Here is a 23,716-nt window from a genome sequence, read left to right as displayed (position 1 = left end):
CAACAAAAAACAACAGTAAAGTTTATATTAATCACAGTTATTTTGGGTATGATAATCGTGGCACGCCTACTATGTTGAACTTAGAAATGCTTTGTAGGGTCTGGCCGATATATCGATTGGCCGATACCATGGGCAGATATGGGCATTTGGAGACATATCTATTGGCCTAAATCTTGCCGATATGGGCCGATAGTCCACGTGGGAATATTGTACCTTGTTATAAAGCTTAGACTCTCTATATTATGACAATTTAATCCAATTTAGAAACAGATAAATGTCCTGATGTGTGGCGCCGCATCAATATTTATCCACGGAGTAATTTGTCTGTGTATGTGACGCCGTACTGCCCCTGAACGCACCCCCAGACTTACGTCACTCGTGCACTTGTTTACAAGATCCATGTGCGCAACACTGAGGCGCTGCTTTAAACGCTCTAGTGTCTGATCCACAATACTGACTAAAAATAAAAATGAACTTCAGCGCAGTTTAGGCCACAAAACTACTGCTTGTGTTTTATCAGACTTATTTGTGAAGACTTATGATGAGTGCAGATATGTCGGTTTTGAGAGCTGCTTTTAGTTTTTTCTCATTGTTTAGCGATTAGCTGCTGTGAGCTCATAAACAGCCTGTTTTCTCTGACCTAGTGTAAAGCCACTATAGCAGCTGTACACACGTTACTGGACCTGCATTGCTATATAGATGAGTTGTGAATAGAGGTGTGAATAATCAACATTTACACACATAACTAATTACCATGTGTGCACGCATTACCGCGAAAGGCTAATAGCGGTAGTTTACTTACTTTGTTTACAGGCTAGAATGTGATGCAAAAAGGTCATTAGGTCAACCTACTGTCTTTAAATATGATTGTAAAGAGGCAGAGTAACAGTAAATGTCACCTAAACAAACCCATTTAAAATCCAGTAGAGCCAGACCTACGTTTTATAATCAGCTGAAGATTTACAGTAAATTTTTCACTAAATATATCGGCTTTTATATCCACTCTGAGCACCTTGAACTCCCATTTTCATATTGGCTGCAAAAAAATCCATATCGGTCGGGCCTTAATGTTTTGTAAATGCTAGTTTTCAAGCCATCAGCACCTTTTGTAGTTATGATTGTCATTGTCATTTGCCGTTGTTTTTGGTAAGATAATAATGACACAATATCATTCCACGGCTACTATACTTGGAAATGAACCCAGAACCCAGTGATCTCCAGATACGTGCAGTTGCTGAGCTTGTAGATGTGGAGAGGGCATGACACTTACGTTCAAGGCATTCTTAGCAGCCTCCGCCTCTGATCGACTGTCAAAGCTGACAAACCCCACCGGCTAGGGAGACAAAAAGACAGCACAAAAGACAAGAAAACGTGGTTAACGGCACAATACTGAGTCTGCACTTCTGTCTATGAAAAACAAGCACACGCACTCGGGTTTATTATTTTATTCTTCCTGTCCATCGTCTCTTGTTTACGCTGTGAGAGGAGAGGAGGAAAGGAGGAGGGGGGGCAGGGAAAGCTCACCGGACATTTGGATTTTACTAGGAGAGTTCATCGTTGTGCTCCCCTTTGTCCAAATATGGGCAATAAGCAAGAGGGGAAAACATGTGAGGAGAAAGAGAGACGGACAGACGAGAAGTGGCTCAAAAAGGAAAAGAAATGAAGAGGTAGAAGATGGTTTTAAGGGTTTTCTAATACGCGCCTGTCAGTCAGTAATCTGGGCATATTGATTTAGTGGATCGTGTTTCAAAACAAGTCCATTAGAGCTGCTACGATAAATCAACTATGTCAGAGCTGGGAACTGGAAAAGTACTTCAAATATGTACTCAAGGCAAAGTAAAATATTGTTTGAGTACTATAAGTCAATTTCACTTCTTATCTAAACTACCTACTTCATCATGCACCACTGCTCCTACTGCGGCCAAGATCTGAGAAACCTGCTCGCTACTACTACTGTTCTCTAATCTTCTGGCAAATTATTAGCCTGGCTCTTTGAACATTTTTACCCCAGATGCCCTACCTGTTGCTACCAGACACATGTATATGGAAACAGGTGATTACTGTGCTACTAATCCATAAAATCAAACACTGTACTACATCTAATTTAAATTTCTTAAAGCCCATTTTGCCAATTTTCTTCTAAGATGCAATACAATAATGTCATTTTTTAGGATTTTGATTTAGACCTGGTTTAGTCCTGGTTCAGTCCCGGTTTGCTTATTCCCAGGTTTTAACATGACGCATACGTGTGAATATATCAATCTAGTAAAACTAATTCATCTATTTTTTACTTTTACTCAAACTTTCTGTTTTCGAACTTTGGTTGAACATAAAAAGACGACATATTATGCCGCAGTGCACGAGAGGAAAATGAATTCTCTAAACATGTTGCTCCCATGGGGTCACGCGCTGCCTGTGATCTGGAAAAGCATTGCCGGGTTATGGGAATTTTGTACAAGTGGAAGAGAAGAGGAAGAAGAGAAGGAGGAGGAGGAGGGAGCAAAAACAACGGAGGGGTAAGTAAAGACGTCAGGAGTGTAACAGAATATAAATAGAAAGGCTGCGGCTCTTGCTATATAAGGAAATAACTGTGCGATGTTTGACTGAAAAAGAAGAAAGATCAATGGGTTTTAGGAAGAATTAATTTATTTATCACCATGGAGGCAAGACTAGTTATGGGTCAGATCTGTGCAGAGAGAATCCATGTGTTTCAATGTATTTTTGAGCAAACGCCTCTAATTGAATAAATGCAAAATGTGGGTTTAAATTAGGGACAGTCCTGAATTTTGGACATAGTGCCTCATTTCCTAGTGAGCCAGAGTGTTGGAGACGTGTGGAGACACTTTATTAAATATTCCATCCAGACCTTGTATTTGCAGAGGTCACTGGTGCTAGGCTAGTGCATGTCAATGGCCATAGTTATCCTGCTGCTAAAAACAGTCTTACCCACTCCACAAAACACCCGAAGCAAATCTATTATTATGCCAGACTGCTGATTTAAATGTCTGTGTTGATAAAATAATTTTAGAAGTAAAAGCAACCTTGCATTTGAAGGATTTATGTCTGAGAAGCAGCGAGTTGTACTTCCTGATAGAAAGCTCGGCAGCAGCGGATGGATTTATGAGAAAAAAGTCCCTCAACATGCGAAAATTTATGAAGAACTTTGAATCTCAGTCAATACGACTAGTGGACTAAACCCCCCCCCCCAAAAAGGACAATATACGATCTCACAGGACTCTCAAATGAACTGAAGTTGTTTGTTTGTTTTCATTTTGTTTTGCTCTGTTTATTATGTCATATCTGTCCTATTTATAATACACGCATATATATATATATATATATATATATATATATATATATATATATATATATACAAAAGTCTAGATTATATTATTATTATTATTGCCAACTTAAAAATACAATACAATTTATCATATTATCAACTTTATCAAGTGTCCGCTCTTCATTCACTTACCCTATGGCTCTTCAGCGAATCTATCTCTGAAAAACTTAATATTGCAGTCAGACCACCTAGCCAACTACGCGTTACATGATGCAAGGTTAATTTTATTTCAAACATTATTCTATCAACATAGACATTTACACCGACAGTCTGGCGTAATAATAGATTTGTTTGTTTGTGTTTTGTGGAGTGGGTAAGACTGTTTTTAGTGGCAGGATAACTATGGCCATTGACATGCACTAGTGACCTCTGCAAACACAAGGACCAGATGGAAATATTTAAAAAAGTCTCTCCACATGTCTCCAACACTCTGGCTCACTAGAAAACAAGGTCCTATGTCCAAAATTCCGGACTACACCAGACAAAGCATCAATAAACACAAAGACAAGCAGGTGACAGACCCTCCACCAGAAAAGTTCCATCAATATTTTCTGGTGAATGGACCACCGAAGTTCAAAATCTTCAAATCTATCACTATAGAGATAAGACGGCAATGCATTAGGCCAAGTTACAGGTCAGATCTGTGGAGAGGCAAGCCCACTCACAATAAGAACTAATATTTTCAAGGTATATTCAAGCAATACAAATTCCTTTTGCAAATAAATGTAAAATAGATAAGTTTGTAAAATACTCAAGGCCATTGCAACATCGTCATCATCATGGAGACAGGTAAATGACCCCTCACAAGTAACGCAAGCAAAACAAGTTCACCTTTAACCGGAGGAAAAACCTAAGTTGTGAGGCCCGGGGCATGTTTTGTGAGGTCATCCCGAGTCAGGTGACAGTAAAAAATCACGATTATAAAGCTGAGGACAGGTGAACAGTTTAAACACAGACTAAGTATTCATTAACATGTAATAGTAAACTTGCATAGTCCACATTTTCAGCGTTAGCCTTTGGCCTTTTCTCAATAACTGGAGTCAAAGTTGCAAAGTAAGGCTTCAGAGGCCAGTAAAAGTGGAGTCAACAAAACAGCTGAACACTGCGCATATGGATTTTTCAATAGACATAGAAATGGATTAGATAAATCTTTGCTAAGGCTATTGTGATAGTTTAGACAATGTTTACAATAGCCATTTTCCAGCATCTGTAGAAAATGTGAAGAAAATGCTATTGTTGTACGGACACATGGGAAACAAATCAGCGTCATAATATAGCGATTGAATGTGTGCAGTTTCGGCCTTTTGTTTTGTATTTTCAATGTAGAATAGAAGCAAACTTTTAAAGGTTCTATATTGCATGAAATTGGCAGCAACAAAAAATATAACTGTTTAACAACTACATAATAGAGGTGTAACGGTACATGTATTCATGCCAAATCGTTTCAGTACAGGGCGTTTGGTTCGGTGAACGGCTATGCACAAGTGAGTTTGCGCAATTTGAGTGTGTTTACATTCTGCCACTACATGTGCAGCTACATGGAAGGCTCGGCTCTTTAATATCCACAAGAGAACTCGTCCGTGATTGGGGTGGCAGTTTTCTCGCAGAGCTTTATAGTTAGGGCGGCCTCCGAACCACGCGAATCCTTGCAAAACTACAGTTGTCGCACCCGGTCCTCACTCTTGCCTTTTGTCAGCACGGAATCTCATTTTATTTAACTTAGTATTAACAAGCAGCACTTTGCATTTATTTAATTTTCCCGTTTGTATAATGTTAAAGCTAATTGTTAATTTAATAAAGACACAAATTAACAACAAGCAAATTGTTTTCCATTTTGTTGCCATACTGAACCGAAAATGAACCAAACGGTGACCTCAAAAATAAGTTGTTGTTTTTTTTAAATGTGATTTTTGCATACCGTTATACCCCTACTACATAACTAAGTGTTTTTTTTTGTGTTTGTTTTTTATTGCTTTGACAATACCTTGAAAAACATGTATTCTTACAGTGAGCGCACTCGCCTCTCCACAGATCTGACCAGTAACTTAGCTTGGTGGTGTTACCTGCTTGTCTTGTTGAAGATAGATACATTTAACGCAAAAAAAAGTGAAAAACATCCTCGTGTAGAAATGCAGCCCATACACAAGAAAACCCACAAGAAAACTTACAAGTTTAACAGTATATTTAAATCAAATCTAGATCATATCGAGTTAAAATTTGTGTGAAGAAGTGATCTGTAATATGGATTTTCACATCTAATTTGCATCAGAAAGCGAAATGTTTTGTAAGCTGAACATAATTGGTCTCAAGGTGTAACCGAAACAACTATGATAAACCCATCTACTTATGTACTTGCAACAGGATCTTAATTGTTGCAAAGGAAACATTAATCCTTTCTTCTAGGTATTACACTCACTGTATGGGATCTAAACTGTCTTAAACCCCTCTAATGAGCATGTCATGTGTTTATAGTATACATTAGAGCGGCACGGTTTAGGGAAAAATAAATCAGACAAGCGTTAATAGAATTAGAATTAGAAGATTTACAGTTTAATACAAGTTTAGTGTTAAAAGTAGGATTCTGTGTGAGAGAAGACTGAAGTATGAACAGTTAAGCTAATACAAGAATCTCATGCATTTCAGGATATGTTTATAGAGGTCTACTGCAGGTACACCAATATTTTTCTATACAAAGAGGGGATATTTTGTTCTTTCCAGAGGACATTTTATCATCTACATAACTGCGATTTGATACTGAGATTGGGATTTTGCTTTGATTGTGCAGCCCTAGTATACAGAAAGTGGAGTAATAACGTGTGAAACTAAATGTCTTCACTTTTAGATCACTGGCAATCTAATTTTTATCCCATCCCCCTTGAGGTAAAAGTCAAAACTCGTCAGCAGGGCTCTTGTCAAAACACTGACTTCACTGACACCTTTAAAATGTTCCTTCCTCTCACTGTGTACATCCCAACGGAGCAGACGACTCCTTGTGATTACGAGTGAGTATCCTAGTGCCAAAGGCAAGTCGGCACAGAGTCCGCCCAGCCCCCTCCCTCCTCCTTCTGTAAACTTTTCCAGGTAACTTCCCGTAGAAAGCCGCTAATCTTTCACAGCTCAGAAAGATGTAAAGGTGTTGATGAAGCTGATGTTGACGAGATGCCTAACCCAAGCAGTGACTGACGAGTGACTGTATGTGAATATATGTGTCAGAGGCATACCTGTTTCGAAGTGAGTTTTATCAAGGAGCCTTCATAGCCCTGCAACAAAGAGAAACAAGGGATCATTTAGAGGACAAAATGCTTCATTTATATGCGTACTGGTGGTGCCACGTTACTAGAATATCCACCTTAATATTAATAGTGATGAAAAAAATGAAAAACGAAATACTAATTTAACCACTTGACGCCTGAAATTATATAGATGTATGTATAAAAAATGTTTGGTTTTTGTGTTTGCCTTTATGTAGATTGTAAATTAAGTTGAGATTATTCATTTGACTATAGCAAAAAAAAAAAAAAAAAAGTTGCAAAAAAACAAGTAAAAACAAGTGCTTGCCAAAGGTTCCTAGGAACGTCTTGCATGTGCACTAACCAGGATTTGGGGAATGCAGTCGCTATCTCGACTTACATCTTGATCCATCCAAATGGTTTGTCGCATATTTGTGACAATGGGCGTTAAGGGGTTAAATATCACAACAACAAAATATTTACAATACATTTATAACAAACATTGATGTATTGGTGTCATACAGTAAACTCCTGGTCCCTTCACACTCTCTGTATTATTCATTATTTTTACCATGTGGTTCATATTACTCTATTTTTTGGATTTATGTTACAGTATATTGTCGTTTTCTCATCAAAAACACACCTAGAGTTTTCATTTACACATGTTTAACACAAAATCCTCAATATTTAGGCTGAGTTCTCCTCTCAAACTGGAAACACTCCACCTTGTGATGTCATGTGGTAAAATAGCAAATGCTCCACTGTGGTTTTAAACTCCATATACCTTCAATTGGATAATTACAGATCTGGAACTGACAACCTCTAGTAAATGGATGAGAACTTCGCAGATCAATTACTTGAGACGCGTACGTTGGGGGAGAGAGAGCAGCCCAAGAACATAGAGAAAAATCTTGCACACGGTCTTACTTGCAAATTGTGAGATTTATTAGGACAAACTGCACAACGTTTCGGCACTAAGCTTTCATCAGGCAACCTCTTGTAAATAAAAGATAAAAGGTAGCTGTATACTTGAAACCCACTGCTTAATGACATCACAAGTTGGAACGGAGCATTTTAGAGATATAGACAGACTAATAATAAAGGGTTACTCAAACACGTATGAATGAAACTCCAGGTTTGTTTTTGATGAGGTAACAGCATTATACCATGGATTTAAGTGCTCTCTATTCTATCTATTGTTTTTTCTAATGGAACAATATAATAACAACTTAATAATAAATACTATAAATAATCCCTGAAATGTATTCTGTGTTTCCCAGATGCCGACTGAATGCACTGACCACGTTTTATAGTAAATTAGTAGTAGGTAGTAGTACTGTAAATTTTATAGTCGTGTTAAAGTCAGTGGTTTTTCATAGCGTTGTATCAATAATGATACACACATATTTCTTCCACTGTGGAATTCTTGGTATAACATTGCCTAAGCCAGGTACTTTAACACTAAATGAAGACCATATGGGCCGTATTATGACGTCTTTACCTATGATCTGAGATTTACGGCTTTCAACACTCATGAAACAAGCCATTTACTACACTACAGTATTCTCTAAGTGAGTGATTGGATGCATAGCAATTGTTCCATTATTCATTTTAACCATGCTACTGCTGCTTCCATTAAAGAGCATTTTGGCAGGGCACCGGTCCAAAAAAGCTTCCTCCTCGTATGTTAACCTGTTACTACTGTTGTGATTGAGTAGATCTTATTCTGCTGAAATAAATAGCCTTGTTTTTCCCGAATCTAGGGTCAAAGGGAGATCTGTGAAGCTTCAAGGTCTTATGTTACACAAAATGGACTCCTGTGAGCTTTAAGCCATGTTATAATGTCCTTACCTTATCAAAAACACCTTATTTCAGTCACACATGTTTGAGTAACACTTTATTATTAGTCTGTCTACATCTAGAAAGCTAAAAATGCTCCACCCCACCTTGTGATGTCACGAAGCGGTAGTTTTCATATTAACATTTACCTTTTAGCTTTTGTCCAGCAGAGATGGGCAATTCCAGATCTGATCCAAATGATTCTAGTGAAGGTGTATGGAGTTTTAAAACTGAGAAGAACGCAATCTAAAAATTTGAATATGTGTGAATTAACCAAACACAACTTCAGGTTCTGTTTTTGATGAGGAAACAACATTATATCACAGAATAGAACATAGCATAATATGGACTCTTTAATAGATTTAAATGCATATGACAGGTTTTTATGTTTTTCTAATTATTACTTGGTTTCGTGGGATAGTATTTGTGGTAAATACTTATCATAGTTTTACATCAGTTAAGTGGCTGGTTGTGGAAAGAAACGTTGAAAAGAAAAGTAGAAAAATACAAGAAGTAGCTGTGAGATCTGAAAGCTCTACTTGTGAAACCAAAACTGAAAATACCATCCAAAATAGAAACAATGTAGATGAAAGGAAGACTTTTTATGACAAACTGAACACTCAAAACACAAAATAAGGGTGTTGTAATTAATTTTGTATTAGTCTGATGATAACTATTATTCAATTTAGATAAGTTTTTGTTAAAGGTCCTATATTACGCAAAACTGACTTGTTACCTTAAAAACAGACCTAGAGTTGTGTTTTGTTTCATTCCCACACATTTGAGTAACCCTTTATTATTATCTTGTCTACATCTCCAAAACTCACAATGCTCTGTTCCACCTTTTGATGTCATGAAGCGGTAGTTTACAAGCTACCATTTATATTTAGTTCAGTAGAAATGGGCAATTCCAGAGCTGAAATTATCCAAATGATTAAAGCGAAGGTGCGTGGAGTTTAAAAGGTTGCAAGATGGAGTGTTTTCTGCAAATTTTCTCAGCCTAAATAGACAGGGTTTAAGTGTTAAACATGTGTGAATGAAACAAAACACAACTCCAGGTCTGTTCGTGATGAGGAAACAACAATATAACAAAGATCGGAAAATAGCGTAATATGGGTCCTTTAACATTTTGCTTGGTAAATAGGTAAAAGTTATGAACTACCTGGTACTCCTGTCTAATCAGGAAGTAAAATTATAAACTATAAACACCAAAAAAATAAACAAAATAGAAAAAAACTACACATAATTGTTAGTAAAATGTTAACTATATTTATATTATCTAAATTTTTGTGACATACACACTTAAAGATGTGAGTGAAACTTGTGCTTTAGCAACACAGATACTCGAAACCTCCGCGGAGATTTTTCCATTGCCTTTTATTTCATCACCATTAATGGAGGTCCAATTGACTTGTGGAAAGAAAGAGAGGCCCTAAGAATAGCTGGTGAGCCCCCATCCGTTTAAAACATACAAACATACCTTAAATGGTCTGAAGAGGAGATAGAGCTCTCGTGGCTTAATATCCAGAGGTAGCCCACTGACAAATAGCGTTCGGACCTGCGAGAAGACAGAGGGGGGAGAGAGATCATGTATTTTTCATTAACCTCCACTAGTTATAAATAGCCACCTTGATACCTGACAGAAACAAATGAGTTGAGGAGGGAGGAACAGTTTTCAAGGCTAGCTTCGTAGTAAAAGACAGACTTATGTTATGTCTTTGGGGTCGGGAAAACATCCGTATTTCAAACCATAAGTGCATTGTATACTTTTGTGTAATCTATAGCTGGTCGAATTTTATGGCTGTCCTCCCTCGCAGCGCTAGCCTCTATTTTACATTTGAACTTTTCAACTTGCGACTTGCTTGAGATGTTGTTGCTTTTGCAGGGAATTACAATGTATATGTTAATGGTAATGCTAATGTGTAATTTTTCTAGAGGGAAGTACGCTACCTGTTTGTGTCCTTGGAGATGTTATTGTTTTGACGGGAATGTCCCACAGTATGCCGTTTAACTCAGCCAATCTATAGTGTTCAAACAATTATAGGTTTCTATAGTTGAAAATACATAAAGTTATTCTGGATTCTTATTGTGAATATGATTGCTTTTCCATGGAGCTGAGCTGTAATGAGCGATGGGCAAAAATATCAAAATACTGTGATACTAAATTTGGTGATACAGTATCGTTCATCAATCATGGGCTGTTGTATCGATATATCACCAATATATTATTATTTTATTAGTATTATTTTATTAGTATAGTATTTTTTGGTATCATTTATCATCATTCATCATTTTTTTGTGTTGCCGCACTACAGTTTCATTGCTTATATAGTGGAAGGAACTTGTTTATGTAACACACTTGACTTTAATTAAATGTTTTGATGATTAAAATAGACATGTTTCATATTAACTTTGCACCAGTAGTGGTTTAACAAAGAAATATTGTTGATAAAATGTGTTATGTTGTTAAAAATAGCAATCACAGACTATCATAGGACCAGTATCATTTATAATTTGCCGATACGATACATATCTCGATACATAAGCCACAATACAATACGCATCTTGATACACTGAGCTTTTGATACAATAGATTCAGTTCAATAAAAATTAATGGTCAAATCATGTCTGTGATACTAAAAGTCTTTGTTAAACCACTTCATGTGCAAAGAGAATATGAAAAACACACACTTTACTCATCAAAACAGTGAAAATGTCAAATGTGTTGCATAAATGAGTTTCCTTTTTCTAAACAAGCAACAAAACTGTAGCGCTGTAACAAAATAATTTGGTACAGCCCACGATATCGATACTGAATCATCACAATAAACATTACAATATATCGATATTTAGATATTTTTGCAGAATATCGTATTGTGAGCCATGTATCGCATATCGTCGTGAATCGTCAAGGACCCTGTGATTCCCAGCCCCAGCCGTAACTATAATTAATTTGGTGATGAACTGATGGCTTCACCTATTTGTCTCCCATGGAGATTGAAATGTTTAATGCCGTACAGTGGACCATTCCAGGTAAAACGATAAGATCTATAAGGAGACAATAAGATGTGTGCCTTTAAGAAATTAAAATGTGTAGACTGAAGGTAGACACTCACACAGGGACTAACAACAAGACTGTGATGCTACATGTTAAAGTAAAAAAAAACTGTCACAGGTGCAGTGGAAGGTGAAGTCTATCAAAAGGAGAAAGATTTCAAAATACTACAGTATCTTGAACTAACATTTATACAATGGTAAAGCATGCATTCCCTCATGAGCACGTCAAAGTTATCTGAAAATACACAATAAAGCTGTAATCTGAACGAAACTGGCTAAACCCCAAATCTGTGAAGAGATTGGATATTCAATAGAGGTTTAAGAAGACATTTTCCATAACATGCTACTGCACTGTCAACAACTGTCTGTAATGAAGTGAAAGATTAGCCGTTTAGTGTCATCTTGTGGGAAACCAAAAAGAAACTTCTTATTGTAGACGTGGTTGTCTGGAGCTGGAAAACACAACCAGAGCCAAAGAAATCTTGTATAAACTGAGTGATGCTGATTTCAACATCTGATCAAACAGGAGTGCATTACTAAGACTACAAGTATTTGATAAGACAAAAGAGTACAGTGTGGCCTGAATGTTATGGTTCTGCGTCACTTTAAATGAATGTATGTTTGTTTGATTGTAATGATGCTCAATACCGATACCACAACAACAAAAAAACACTCTTTCTTTAGACAACAGAATGTGATTTTCAATATTAAATTTGTACTTTCTTTTTTATTTCCATGTGGACATACTCTAATACAGCTCAAGATCATTCTAAAGCTCTTCAGGAAAGGTTCATTTCTGTCCTGTGAATGTGAAAATTTCAGTATCGATACTTGCTTAAATGAGTATCTAACTTCATCACTAGTTTAAGTATTGATTTGTATCTGATTTCCGATAATCCTATAATGTGTGGATAGAATAATGTGCAGAGAAATGTTGTTTGAAAGATGTGGCAGGCAAATTACATAACACCCACAAATAAAGTTCAACAGGTTTATTTGTCTTTGTCCAGTTAAAGAGCCACTCACGCATGTAGAACTACTGTAAATGCCAAAGTCATAATACATGATTTAACCATATCAATCATTACTGGCAGTAAGTCTGACATAAGCTGTGACCAAGAGAAATTAGTCATTGACTTGTTCTTACCTATAATTTTACTGAAGTATGACAACAGCAGTTACAAAATCTAACAGTATGTAAAATGTAACTGGTCAATATTTAGTATAGATGTAACAATAAACGAAATATCATGATATCGCATCATCAGAAGTCTCACAATAATATCGTGGGCTGTCACAACATATCGAATTACAAATTTCTTCATTTAAATGCATTGTTTTACAGAAGCAATAGCTTATAAACATCAGGAACTACATCTCCCATGATTCATTTCAGCGCAAATAACAAGAAGAGATATGTTTTTTACTTGAATTCTTGGTATTATGACAGAAATAATTCACACCAAAATCTTGTCAAGGTATGTTAAAGGCAGAAACATGTCTTATCTACAATTTCATTAGCCTCTTCAAAATATCGCAATAAATACTGTGATAATATCGTACTGGGAGACTTGGATATCGTTACATCCCTAATATTTAGGCTTGAAATACATTGGATATTTATACTATATCATAGACAACCAATTGTGAAAAGATTTGAGAATAACAATTTAGCACAATTTTGTTTTATAAATGGACCAAAGATGAACAACAATATTTTTGAAAGCTCCTGAGTGCTTAAAACATGTTTAATTTCAGATGAGACTATTTTGTGAGATTGTTAATTACCAGGGGTGTAACAATATCCAAGTCTCATGATACAATATTGTCACGGTACAATATTTATTGGGGTATCGTAGGAAAGCTCATGATATGGTGGGGAGGCTCACGATTAGGGATGTAACAATATCCAAATCTCTTGGTACGATATTTTCACGATATATATCTCATGGTACGATATTTATTGCGATGTTTTGTGGAGGCTAAAATGTTACTTTTCCCTCTTAAAATGCCTTGACAAGACTTAATCCAAAGACTTAAAAGTGCTTGGAACTGTTATTTCTTCTTGTAGTCTGCACTGAAATGGAGCAAAGGATCATGGTCTGTGTAGTTCCCTCTGTCTTTTTTATTAGCTATTGTTGCACCATAACTCTTAATTTAAGCAAAGAGATTGTAATTCGATATATTTTGATGATTCACGAACTTTGACGATACAATATCACGATATTTTGCTTATTGCTTCATACTTATTAATTACTACATCTCAATTAACTGAAACATCGTCAAATTGTCAAACTGTTGCGAGAGATTGCCTCTGGTATCTTGTCAAACTGTGTACACCAACAAGCATGTTTGAGTTGCCCCAATATAAATTGATTTCTATTGATTACCAAGGTCTACAGTATATTATGATAATTACTCAGCACTGGTTGGTACAGTACGACACAGACAGCCCAAACGCATTAAGCCTCTCCCCATAACTCCACCCTGCACTCCTCCACTTTGAGAACCTGATAACTGCATTTGAATGTGAAATCTAATCATTTATTCAATAGCCCTATTCTATTTCAGGCTGATTTTCGGGCTAAACCCACAGCTATGCACTTACTCCGGGTAGCTCACGGCTTCATTAGATTCCGTATTCACAACTCGGGGGACAAAGGAACTGCTGAACTAACACTACACTTCATTCCCACATGTAACCTGATACAAGCTAAGCAGCAAAACACAAACAAAGAGGATTAGCGTGGCAACTAGGGGTGTAATCATAGTCAAAACCTGGGCCAAACATTTTACTACTCAGATTGGTATGTGGGAATGCCATACAGACAAAGTTATATCTGCTGTATATCTGATTTGTTAGTTTTTTATAATCCCAGTGGTAATATTTGTACATTTTTATCCATCCATCAGAAATACTATAAAATTTCTTGAGGTTGATGTTCAGATATTACACAAAACAAGCATGAGTGATCTTAAAAATGTGAAAAACTGAACTAGTTAATTTAAAATTGTTAGCAGAGGTTCACAGTTGTGACTCACTTTCCTAACGCATTTGGAGCATGCTAATTATTCACTGTAATGAGTTAATTCACATGAGCTTTTCACAACTTTCAAAGGCTAGAGAGCAGAGTTTTGCAGTCACGGAAACAACAGTTCTCTAATACTGACAGTACACCAGCATTACTTCCAGGTTAATGGGCAATAAAAGCGGATCTGTTTTTTCTAGACTTGCACAGTGTTTTTTAAGTTTTAAGTCTATGTTTTAATCGTTATGCATCTTGATTTTGGTTCCATATTTTCATTCTCTTACTGTTCTTGAACTTCGCATTGCAACTGTAAAAAAGAAGTGGACTAAGTGAATGTGATGTAGACAAATAAACAATAAACAATCATTGGCTGAGCGGTCAAATTCAGTAACGCACAAGTTGGCTGGTATGATTCCAGCTCCCACAGATGAATGCAGTCGTTGTGTCCTTGGGCAAGACACTTAACCTACCTCACTCCCTGGTGTGTGAATGTGTGTGTGAATGGGTGAGTACTTCATTGTTTTAAAGCAGTGTTTTATTCGTGCATTATTCGTAAATCACAATATAAAGGTGGATTTGAACATTATTGAACATTAATGAGGATATTTTATTGTTGACTGAGTGATTGTGTCTCTCTGGACAATTATTATTACTCAAGTTTTAAACAATGAAAAACAGTCAATGAAGCAGCACTAAAAGGATCCATAAGTCGCCTATTTGGACATTAAATGTAGCCCATTTCTTTTTCTTTTCAACATTCACTTGAACCAGCAATATTGGAACAAAATAGTCACTAAAATAATTACAAAAAGATTAGAAATTATGCAAAACGTGTCTTAACATTTCAACCTACATGCAGATCATGACAAGACGACCCACCTGAGGGTCCCGACCCAGTCTTTGGGAAACAATGTTGTAAAGCTCTTTGAGTGCCTTGAAGTTTGAAAGTGCTATATAAAAATATAACCATTTACCATTTACCATGTTACTGATAGTGATAGGCAGCAGTCATATGAAGCCCATCGAGGCTAGCAAATTTGGAGCCGGATCCATATTTGGAAATTCGATTGTGAGTAACAAAGCAACCAAAGAGCCAATATGGGGTGAGGCTGTTGAAGGTAATGCCCCTGCCCACTCCCTGCCCTGCTAAACCAGTGGTGCAGGCGCTTAGCAATGCTGTCAATCAAACCTGTTGCTAATGGGAGCGACCTGATTTGTATGTTATTAATGTTCATATCTTGATTTGTGGACAAAATAGCTGAATAAAAACACCAGAATCATGTAGAGTGTGTTAATATGAACATTTTAAGAGTCGATGGAGCCGGAATTGTGCCCACGCTCACTTCCTACTTGGAATGCAACTGCTTAGCTTTGTCCATTTATACAGTATGATGCAACACTGGAATCTCTCCAATGTGGAACGAATTTAGCTCATGTTATCTTATGGATTTTGCATATTTCGAAAAAAAAAAAAAAAAAAAAACTACTGTGATTAATTATCCATTTTTGGACATACCTCCCACCTCTGCTTTGACACATCCAGTCTTATCTTATTTGATCTTATCAGCGGTGTCCTGCGGGGCTGTCACTGGGCCGTGTCTCTGCCAGATCTGTTTAAAGAGGGGCTCAGAGGGGAGTCCTTTTAAGGAGTTAGTGAGAACAAAGAGTGAAGCCTGAAGTGTCATTCACAGCTGAGCAGGGCAGGCACTTAAAGATGTTTTTCTTATATAACAAAAATCTAATCTACATGTGTTTTTATAGTTACTGCAATAGTTTAAAGGAGTGCTATAATTTTTCTGGAGGAGGGTATGCCACCTGCTTTCTCCATGGAGCCATTAGTGCTTTGCCTGGAATATACAGTATGGTAATAAACTATCTTGCATTTATTCAATTACAGGTGTTATGACTCAAAATATGCTGAAAATGTGCAAGTTTACAGTAAACAAGCTTGCCTACTCACAGATCTGACCTGTCATTTGGCCGATATTTGTTTAATCCTTCTAGCTGCTTAAATATGCACACAGAATATGCATAAAGCTTTATTTTAGTCCAAAGAGGTGATCCAAACATTAGGGCCCAGCTGATGTGGATTTTTTTGCTGCTGATATGATACCGATAAAATGGGAGTCAAGTCGGAGGTGCCGATATAAAAGCCGATATAAAAAACAATATATTTAGTGATGTAAAAATTCACTGTAAATCTTCAATTGATTATAAAACTTTGGTCTGGCTTGATTGGATTTTAAATTGGGTTTGTTCAGGCTACATTTTGCTCTTTACAGTCATATTTAAAAACAGCAAGTAGGCACCTCTCAGATCACAAGTCTTCACAAATAAGTGTCCTTTTAATCCTGACTCAAAACAATTGTCCGTAAAAATAATATAATCCACCATGTGACCATCCACATGAACTCCATGTGTGTTCTGTCTCTGGAATCTTTTTGCCGCATTCACACTTTGATAAAAACAGTTTAATAGTTTTGTTGCTTGCCTAAACTGCGCTGAAGTTCACTTTTATTTATAGTCAGAGTCGTGGATCAGACTCAAGAGCGTCTAAAGCCAGCGCCTCAGTATCGTGAATGAGTTTGTTCGATATTCAAATCAGATCATTTGGGGAAAATGACCAAAATTAGACCTACTTATCGTAAAAAAAATATTGACAGAACTAATTGGTCATCGGTTTCTTTGGTTTCAAAACAAGTGGTACCTGTATCGACCATGAAAAAAAAAGTGGCACAGTGTACCTTTAAGAGAAGTGTGCTATTTTTGTCTAAATTGGTCGCAAAATGGTTATAATTTAAGTAAGTATCCAATAAGTGTATACAGTCTTAGAAGCAGACCACACACTTTTTAAAGAAGACCTTCTGGTAGTGGAAACTGAGCTATACTAACCCAACCTGTACTAAATAAATAGCCCTTTTAAATTTGAGCTAAAATGGAAAAAGCACTTAGGTGTGTTATCAACCAAGCACTGCTCCTTCTGTTAGGCATTATGAATGTTCTTTTTCAGCAAACATAACTCTTACTAAAGCTGCACATGACCCCAAATAAACGCCAAAAACACATCACAGTCGAAAACTTAAGATGCTGGATAACGCACTCTCTCTGCAAGTGACGACAGATTTATACTTTGCTTTTATGTTTTATTTAACTTCAGGTGGATAAATGTCCCAGCTGAATGTTAAAATCACAACAAAGCAAATGTGTATGAATTTAAAAAGCTTAAATAATGAACAAGGCCGTTTTATTGACAAAGTTAAAGGGACTGTGCGTAAGATTTATATTTCAACTCCATAAACTTGACCTTTCTGTGTCCCCAGTTACGAGAAACATTGAGACGTTCAAATCAAATAACTTTTTCCTATAAAAATTGCACTGCTGATTTAACGGAGAAAATGTCTATGAGCAGTCAATCTGCAGGTTGAGGCACAGGCAACCCAGATTCAATTGTGGTAGTAAGAGCGCATGTTACTACAGTTCCTTTAGAAGTGGTAAAATATTGCTTGAGGTTAAGAGTGTCCGAAAATATTGAAATATCGATATATCGTATTGTTCAATGTGATGATACAGTAAAAATATGCTGCTGTATCGATATTTCACCAAGAGTATTTTTTGGTATATTTTACTCAATTATTTTGTTACAGCGCTATAATTTTGTTGCGTGTTTAGTGGAAGGAAACTCATTTATTCAACAAATTTGACATTTTCACTAATTTTGATGATTAAAATCGGCGTGTTTCATATGAACTTTGCACAAGAAGTGGTTTAGCGATGACTTTTAGAATCACAGCCATGATTTAGCTGTTATTTTTTATTGAAATGAATTGAAATCGAATCAATTTGAAATATATTGTATTGAACTGAAAGCTCATTGTATCGAGATATGTATCGTATCGGCAACTTTCAATCCCAGTTTCAATACTAAGGAAAAGACTCGATACTAAACACCAATTCTGATACCGTAATGATAATAAAAAGCACACTTTTTTAGTTAAGAGGATATGATTTTCAACATTAAATAGTAGTACTTTCTAAATTAAGTAGGTTCTATAGTGGTTCTTGTGCATATACTAGTCTATGTGGTGTTATACTCTCAAATGATCATCTAGTTTCGATACTGATTTTAGACATTTTTGCCAACCCTATTTATTTTTCATACAGAAAGGGCAAAAATATCTGTTACTGTGATAGCCAGTATTCTTATGTGATGATGTCCTGCTGTCAGATTGGGGCTAGAGACAGTTTTCCCTCCGCAGTATTACAACAAAAAACTGTATTTTAACTATAACAATTTTAGCTGCCTCCCAACTGTATTAAAGGTGCTCTGTGTAACTTTTCTTTTAGGGGGCCCGTCACAAACTTGTTTCCATGGAGATATTATTGATTTGTCTGAACTGATCTACAGTATTTTTTCATCTCTGTTGCATTTATTCAATTACAGTTGTTAGAGGAGGTAAAATATTGCCTGAGACTAGTGTTGTCACAATACAAAAACTGCTCAAAAATACTACAAAAAATACTAGCCTCTTCACAGATCTCACTTGTAACTTGGCTAAAAGGCACTGTGGGCATATCTCTAAGGAAATAGATAAGATTGGGGCTTTCTAAATAAAGCAATAAGCTACACAGTGCACCTTTATTACAATATTACTGGCCTCTAGAATTGTGATATAGTTATTTTTGCAACACTTTCTGCAGCCCTACGCAAATGTGTGCAGGCGACGACATGCAGGGGATGTGATGCGTCAACCCAGGATGGAAAAACAAAAAGCAAAGCAAAAAAACACTGGCCCCGATCACCGTCTTGACCTTTGACCCGCTGTCTTCAGTCATGGGCCAAACACAGAGCGAAGAGGGACATGAGCACAGACCAAAGCACCCTCCACAATGCCTGCGAACAATGGGGCATTCTTGGCTTGGTCGGGCTTCATTCCTGAGACTTCCTGACGTCAGCTGTTGTGATATACGATCAGGTTGACGTCGTGTCCGGTACTGAGGATGGTTTTTGCCTGCACATGCTCCCAATCCTGTTTGAATCATGGCAAATGTGTCAACTGTTCTGCTCGCTCCCAGACATCTGCTGTTGATTACACTATCGGAGGAGTGTATTTATGTTTCCACTCGCAAAGAGGTTGTGAGAAGGGGGGTTAGGGGTCTGGGTGATATGGCAAAAAATGGCGATCGCAACTTTCTCCACTGATACTGATCGATCTCAATTTTCCATTATTTTCACTGAACATTAACATGGCAGACTTTTAATTATTACCATTTAACGTAAAAAATAGTCAGATTTATTCCTTCACTGTTCAAACTCGGTTCCAGACCACATGCTTTTACTGACAGAGGATTGGCTCTACACCTCTTGATTAAAAAAACATATCATTTATTAGAAATGACTGAATCTTGATCTCCATTCAAAGCCGGTAAATTGAATAGGCAAGGAAGCAACCAGCAGGTTAAAGGTGCACTATGTAACCTTTCTGGAGGGTTCACTACCTGTTTGTTTTCATGAATTTGTTAATGCTCTACCTGAAAATGTTCCACAGTATTATATTAAACTCATCTTCTTTTTGTATCAGTTCAGGCCCCATCCACAGTAGTATGTATTTGAGCTGTTTTTGTTGCGGATGCAGTGTTCGTCCACACGGCTCCAGAGACGGAACAATCTGGTGCCGCCAGCTCCTACGAATTCATCTGAGTACAGATCTGATCCAGCACTGTGTGGACGCCTGAAAACGCTGATACGCTGACGTAGGAGCTGTAGTTGCTGTCCTTATTGAACAACGTCACTGTGACTTGCGCCTTCCTGATTCGCTGGGTTTGTGACATCGGTCATGTGACACTATTGCGGAAAACAGTTTTAAAAAATCATAGACAAACAGGAAACAGCGGAGCTAGAACTACTCCAACTACTACTAGTAGAACACCCTCTGTCACAGAAAGAACACAAATATTCCACTGAGTCATGTCCTTTAGTCCGACAGAAGCTGAACCACGTCAGGGCACAAGGAGCGAGATGTTTTTTGAGCGCTCAGTTTATGCAAATTAGTCATGTGGTTTTAAGTTTGGTTTCTGTAAAATGTAAACAAATATGCACAAAGCTGTGTGGATAGGGAAGGGTTGCGGACACAGAAATGACGGGTCTGGACACAAATCGTTTCCGATACGGTGATACGGTGATATGTTTCAGTGTAAATGTAACCTCAGTCTTCTCTCAAATTTGAATGCTCCTGGAGTTGTTTGCAAAGTGTAATGTGAACAAAATCCAAATTTTAAATTTCTATTACAAATCTAATTGCAATAACTATCAGAAAAACTGCAATTACAGAACTTGTCACTTGATACTAAAATTGTACTTATACTTGATTTCAATACTCAGGAATCCGATACCACGCTGAAAAGAACAAACACTCTGTAGAAAACAGAATGTGATTCTCAGCATTAAATCAGACTATAAAAACACGGAAGGAGTGAGAGCTTCAGGGAAATTTTTTCTTAGTTAAAAGCCCAGAACAGATGCTCCTCAAGGACAAGCTAAACAAAAGCAAACAAAGAGTGAAGATAACTATGCTTACTTGTGATAGAGTAAAAAAGCGGTCAAAAAATGTCCAAGGCGCTCTGATGGAAATATTATAAAAGTCCTTCATTGTCTTCATCAAGGCACATCAAGGTAAATCATATTACTTTTATTTTATATATTATATTTAATCTATTATACTTGTTCTGACACAGCTCAAGATCAATCTAAAGCTACTCAGGAAAGGTTCATTTCTGTCCAGTGAATGAGACTTTATAGTATCAATATCGGCTCAAAGGAGTATCTAGTTTTACAGTGGATAAGTATTTGATCCGATACCTTTGACAACCTTAAGATAGCTGCAGTAAACCAGAGCATGGGTCAGAGCAGATTCAGCACAGATAAGCCTCCTTCTGCACTTTTATTGGGTTTTAGAGTCATTGTTTTATTGGAGTCACATACCTACATTTCCATAGTGCTGAGTCGCTCCCTGTGAGCCTGTGGAATCATTGACCATTTATGGCCTGCACACAAGTCCAATACACAAGACAGGGTTCGATCAGAAACAGCAGTCCCCACCGACCAGGAGCCAAGAGCAGAGATTCAACAGCCGGTAGACAGCAGCAGTTCCCTGGCAACAACACAGGGTACCCCCCAGGCCAAAAACATCAGATGGTATTAAGCCCACTTCTGTTTAAGTCCCACGAGATCACGCACCTGAATCTGACGCTCCACATCGAAAGAAAACACAACTGCGAGTCCTGCGCTTTTAAATACATATAAAGGGCCCATACTACGCCTTTTTTCAGATGTTTCCTCACCAAAAACGTATTATTCTCCCAAACAGAAAACACTCTGTTCTACCTTGTGACATCAAGTGGTAATACAGGAAGAGCTTCAGTGTGTTTTTAAGCTCCAAACACAAGAATCATTTATTAAACAAAAAGTAAAAGCGAGCTGTTAACTTATAAACTACTACTTCATTACATCACAAGGTATTTTGAGGTTTGGAAATGTAGACAGACCAATAATAAAAGGAGTACTTAAACATGTGTGAATGAAACAAAACAGAACGCTGGTACTCTGATGAGGTAACTTTAGGTAATTTTCACATAATATAGGACCTTTAAATACTTTACGGCTTTATTTTATTTCACATTTACGGCTAGGACTAATCTGTCATTGCATTACTAGGAAAACAAAATGGATATTCCTAATCTACTGACATTGAAAAAAAAAAAAAGAATAGTTTTGAATGGTCTTAATCAGTTTCAGAAGTAATTTAAGGCTGCATAAAATAATTAAACTATTATTATTTAGTGTTGAAAATGACAAATCTAATTCAAAATTGGTAATGCAATCACAGTTGAATCCTGATTTGTCACTGAACTGTTAAATATTTAAGTAAAAGAATCTTTAACACCATAAAATTGCCGTAAAAATAGCAAACCTGATTTTTTTTTTTTTGATATAAAAATACAATATAATTATTTTTGTCTAATGTAAATGCTCCTGGACATGCCAAAAAAAATAAAAATCTATGCAATGGGAACTAAATCCAAATTTTAAATCCAAAATTGTGCAACACTATACAAATGATTTTCAGATTGAGCCAAACTGTATTCATCGCTAACCCATATTGCCATAATGACATAATGTAGTATTCTGCAGCTTGTAAACATTTACTCTGTGGTCGAGTTGACTCCATACTTTCGCAGAGCACACAAAACAAATACACAATACAAACCAAATGAAATTCACTGTGGTTGAAGTGAAGTTCAGCTATTTGTACCAAAAGGCAAACTCAGTTGTGCGTGAAATCCATAATAAGTGAAACGTCATCCTCGCACAAAGACTACTATTATTTTCCCGATGCTCACCCCAGGGACAGACATATAGTAAGAAAGGCTGAACGACGGTATATTGGTATATTTTACTCAATTATTTTGTTACACAGCTACAGTTTTGGTGCTTGTTCAGAGGAAGAAAACTCATTTATGCGACACATTTGATATTTTCACTGTTTTGATGAGTAAAATGGGCGTGTTTCATATGAACTTTGCACAAGAAGTGGCTTAACAAAGACTTTTAGTGTCCCCAGCCATCATTTAGTCATTATTTTTATTGAATCCTGTCGAAAGCGCACTGTATCGAGGTATGTATTGTATCAGCAACTTCTCAATGACACCCAGCCCTAACGAAGGATGCAACAGAAACGAAATCCCTGATCTACAGAAAACAGTTTACAGCTTAACCACCAGCTATAGTATATGTAAAGATAAGAGCAATCTCCCAAGTGTAGCCATAACTGATGCATGAGTAACTGCTGCAGGTTAACAAGACTACCTGTTTGCGATAAAGAGCGGCCATAAATTGTACTTTATGTGGTCACTGTTCAGATACTATATGGACGTTTTTGCTACTGAATTCATAACTAGTGCAAAAAAGGGAAGGGAAGTTAACTCAATGAATGGAGTGGAGCTTTTACTTATGAACAACAACAAAAAAAGAAGTATTTCAAGAGCAAATCAATGCATTAGTGATGTTTTTATGTGGATGCTAAAAAATGTATTAATATTTTTCTATGAGTAGCACTTGCAGGAATGTAGGACTGCCATAATAAATCTGTATAATCGTGACTAGTTGACATTTAATATAATTGTTGAATATTTTAATAATTGTTCATTATTTGGAGTACAGA

General features: G+C 36.8%; 1 protein-coding gene across 1 annotated transcript in view; it reads right to left on the bottom strand.

Moving 5' to 3' along the window:
- The window catches only part of LOC110159335 (RNA-binding protein with multiple splicing-like), an 89,877-nt gene that overhangs the window by 42,961 nt on the left and 23,200 nt on the right, over nt 1-23,716 (bottom strand). The window contains exons 2-4 of the mRNA XM_055156530.1: nt 9,893-9,970; nt 6,565-6,603; nt 1,271-1,333 (exon numbers count right to left, since the gene is read on the bottom strand). Of these exons, the coding sequence (XP_055012505.1) occupies nt 1,271-1,333; nt 6,565-6,603; nt 9,893-9,970 (180 nt within the window). The remainder of the gene's footprint in view (nt 1-1,270; nt 1,334-6,564; nt 6,604-9,892; nt 9,971-23,716) is intronic.

This window comes from Boleophthalmus pectinirostris, unplaced genomic scaffold (genome assembly GCF_026225935.1).
Source record: "Boleophthalmus pectinirostris isolate CB_2022bp ecotype Guang Dong unplaced genomic scaffold, ASM2622593v1 HiC_scaffold_20, whole genome shotgun sequence".
In the NCBI taxonomy this organism is placed as follows: domain Eukaryota; kingdom Metazoa; phylum Chordata; class Actinopteri; order Gobiiformes; family Gobiidae; genus Boleophthalmus; species Boleophthalmus pectinirostris.
The sequence above is the reverse complement of the archived record's forward strand: the minus strand, read 5'-3'. Positions and strand labels throughout refer to the sequence as shown.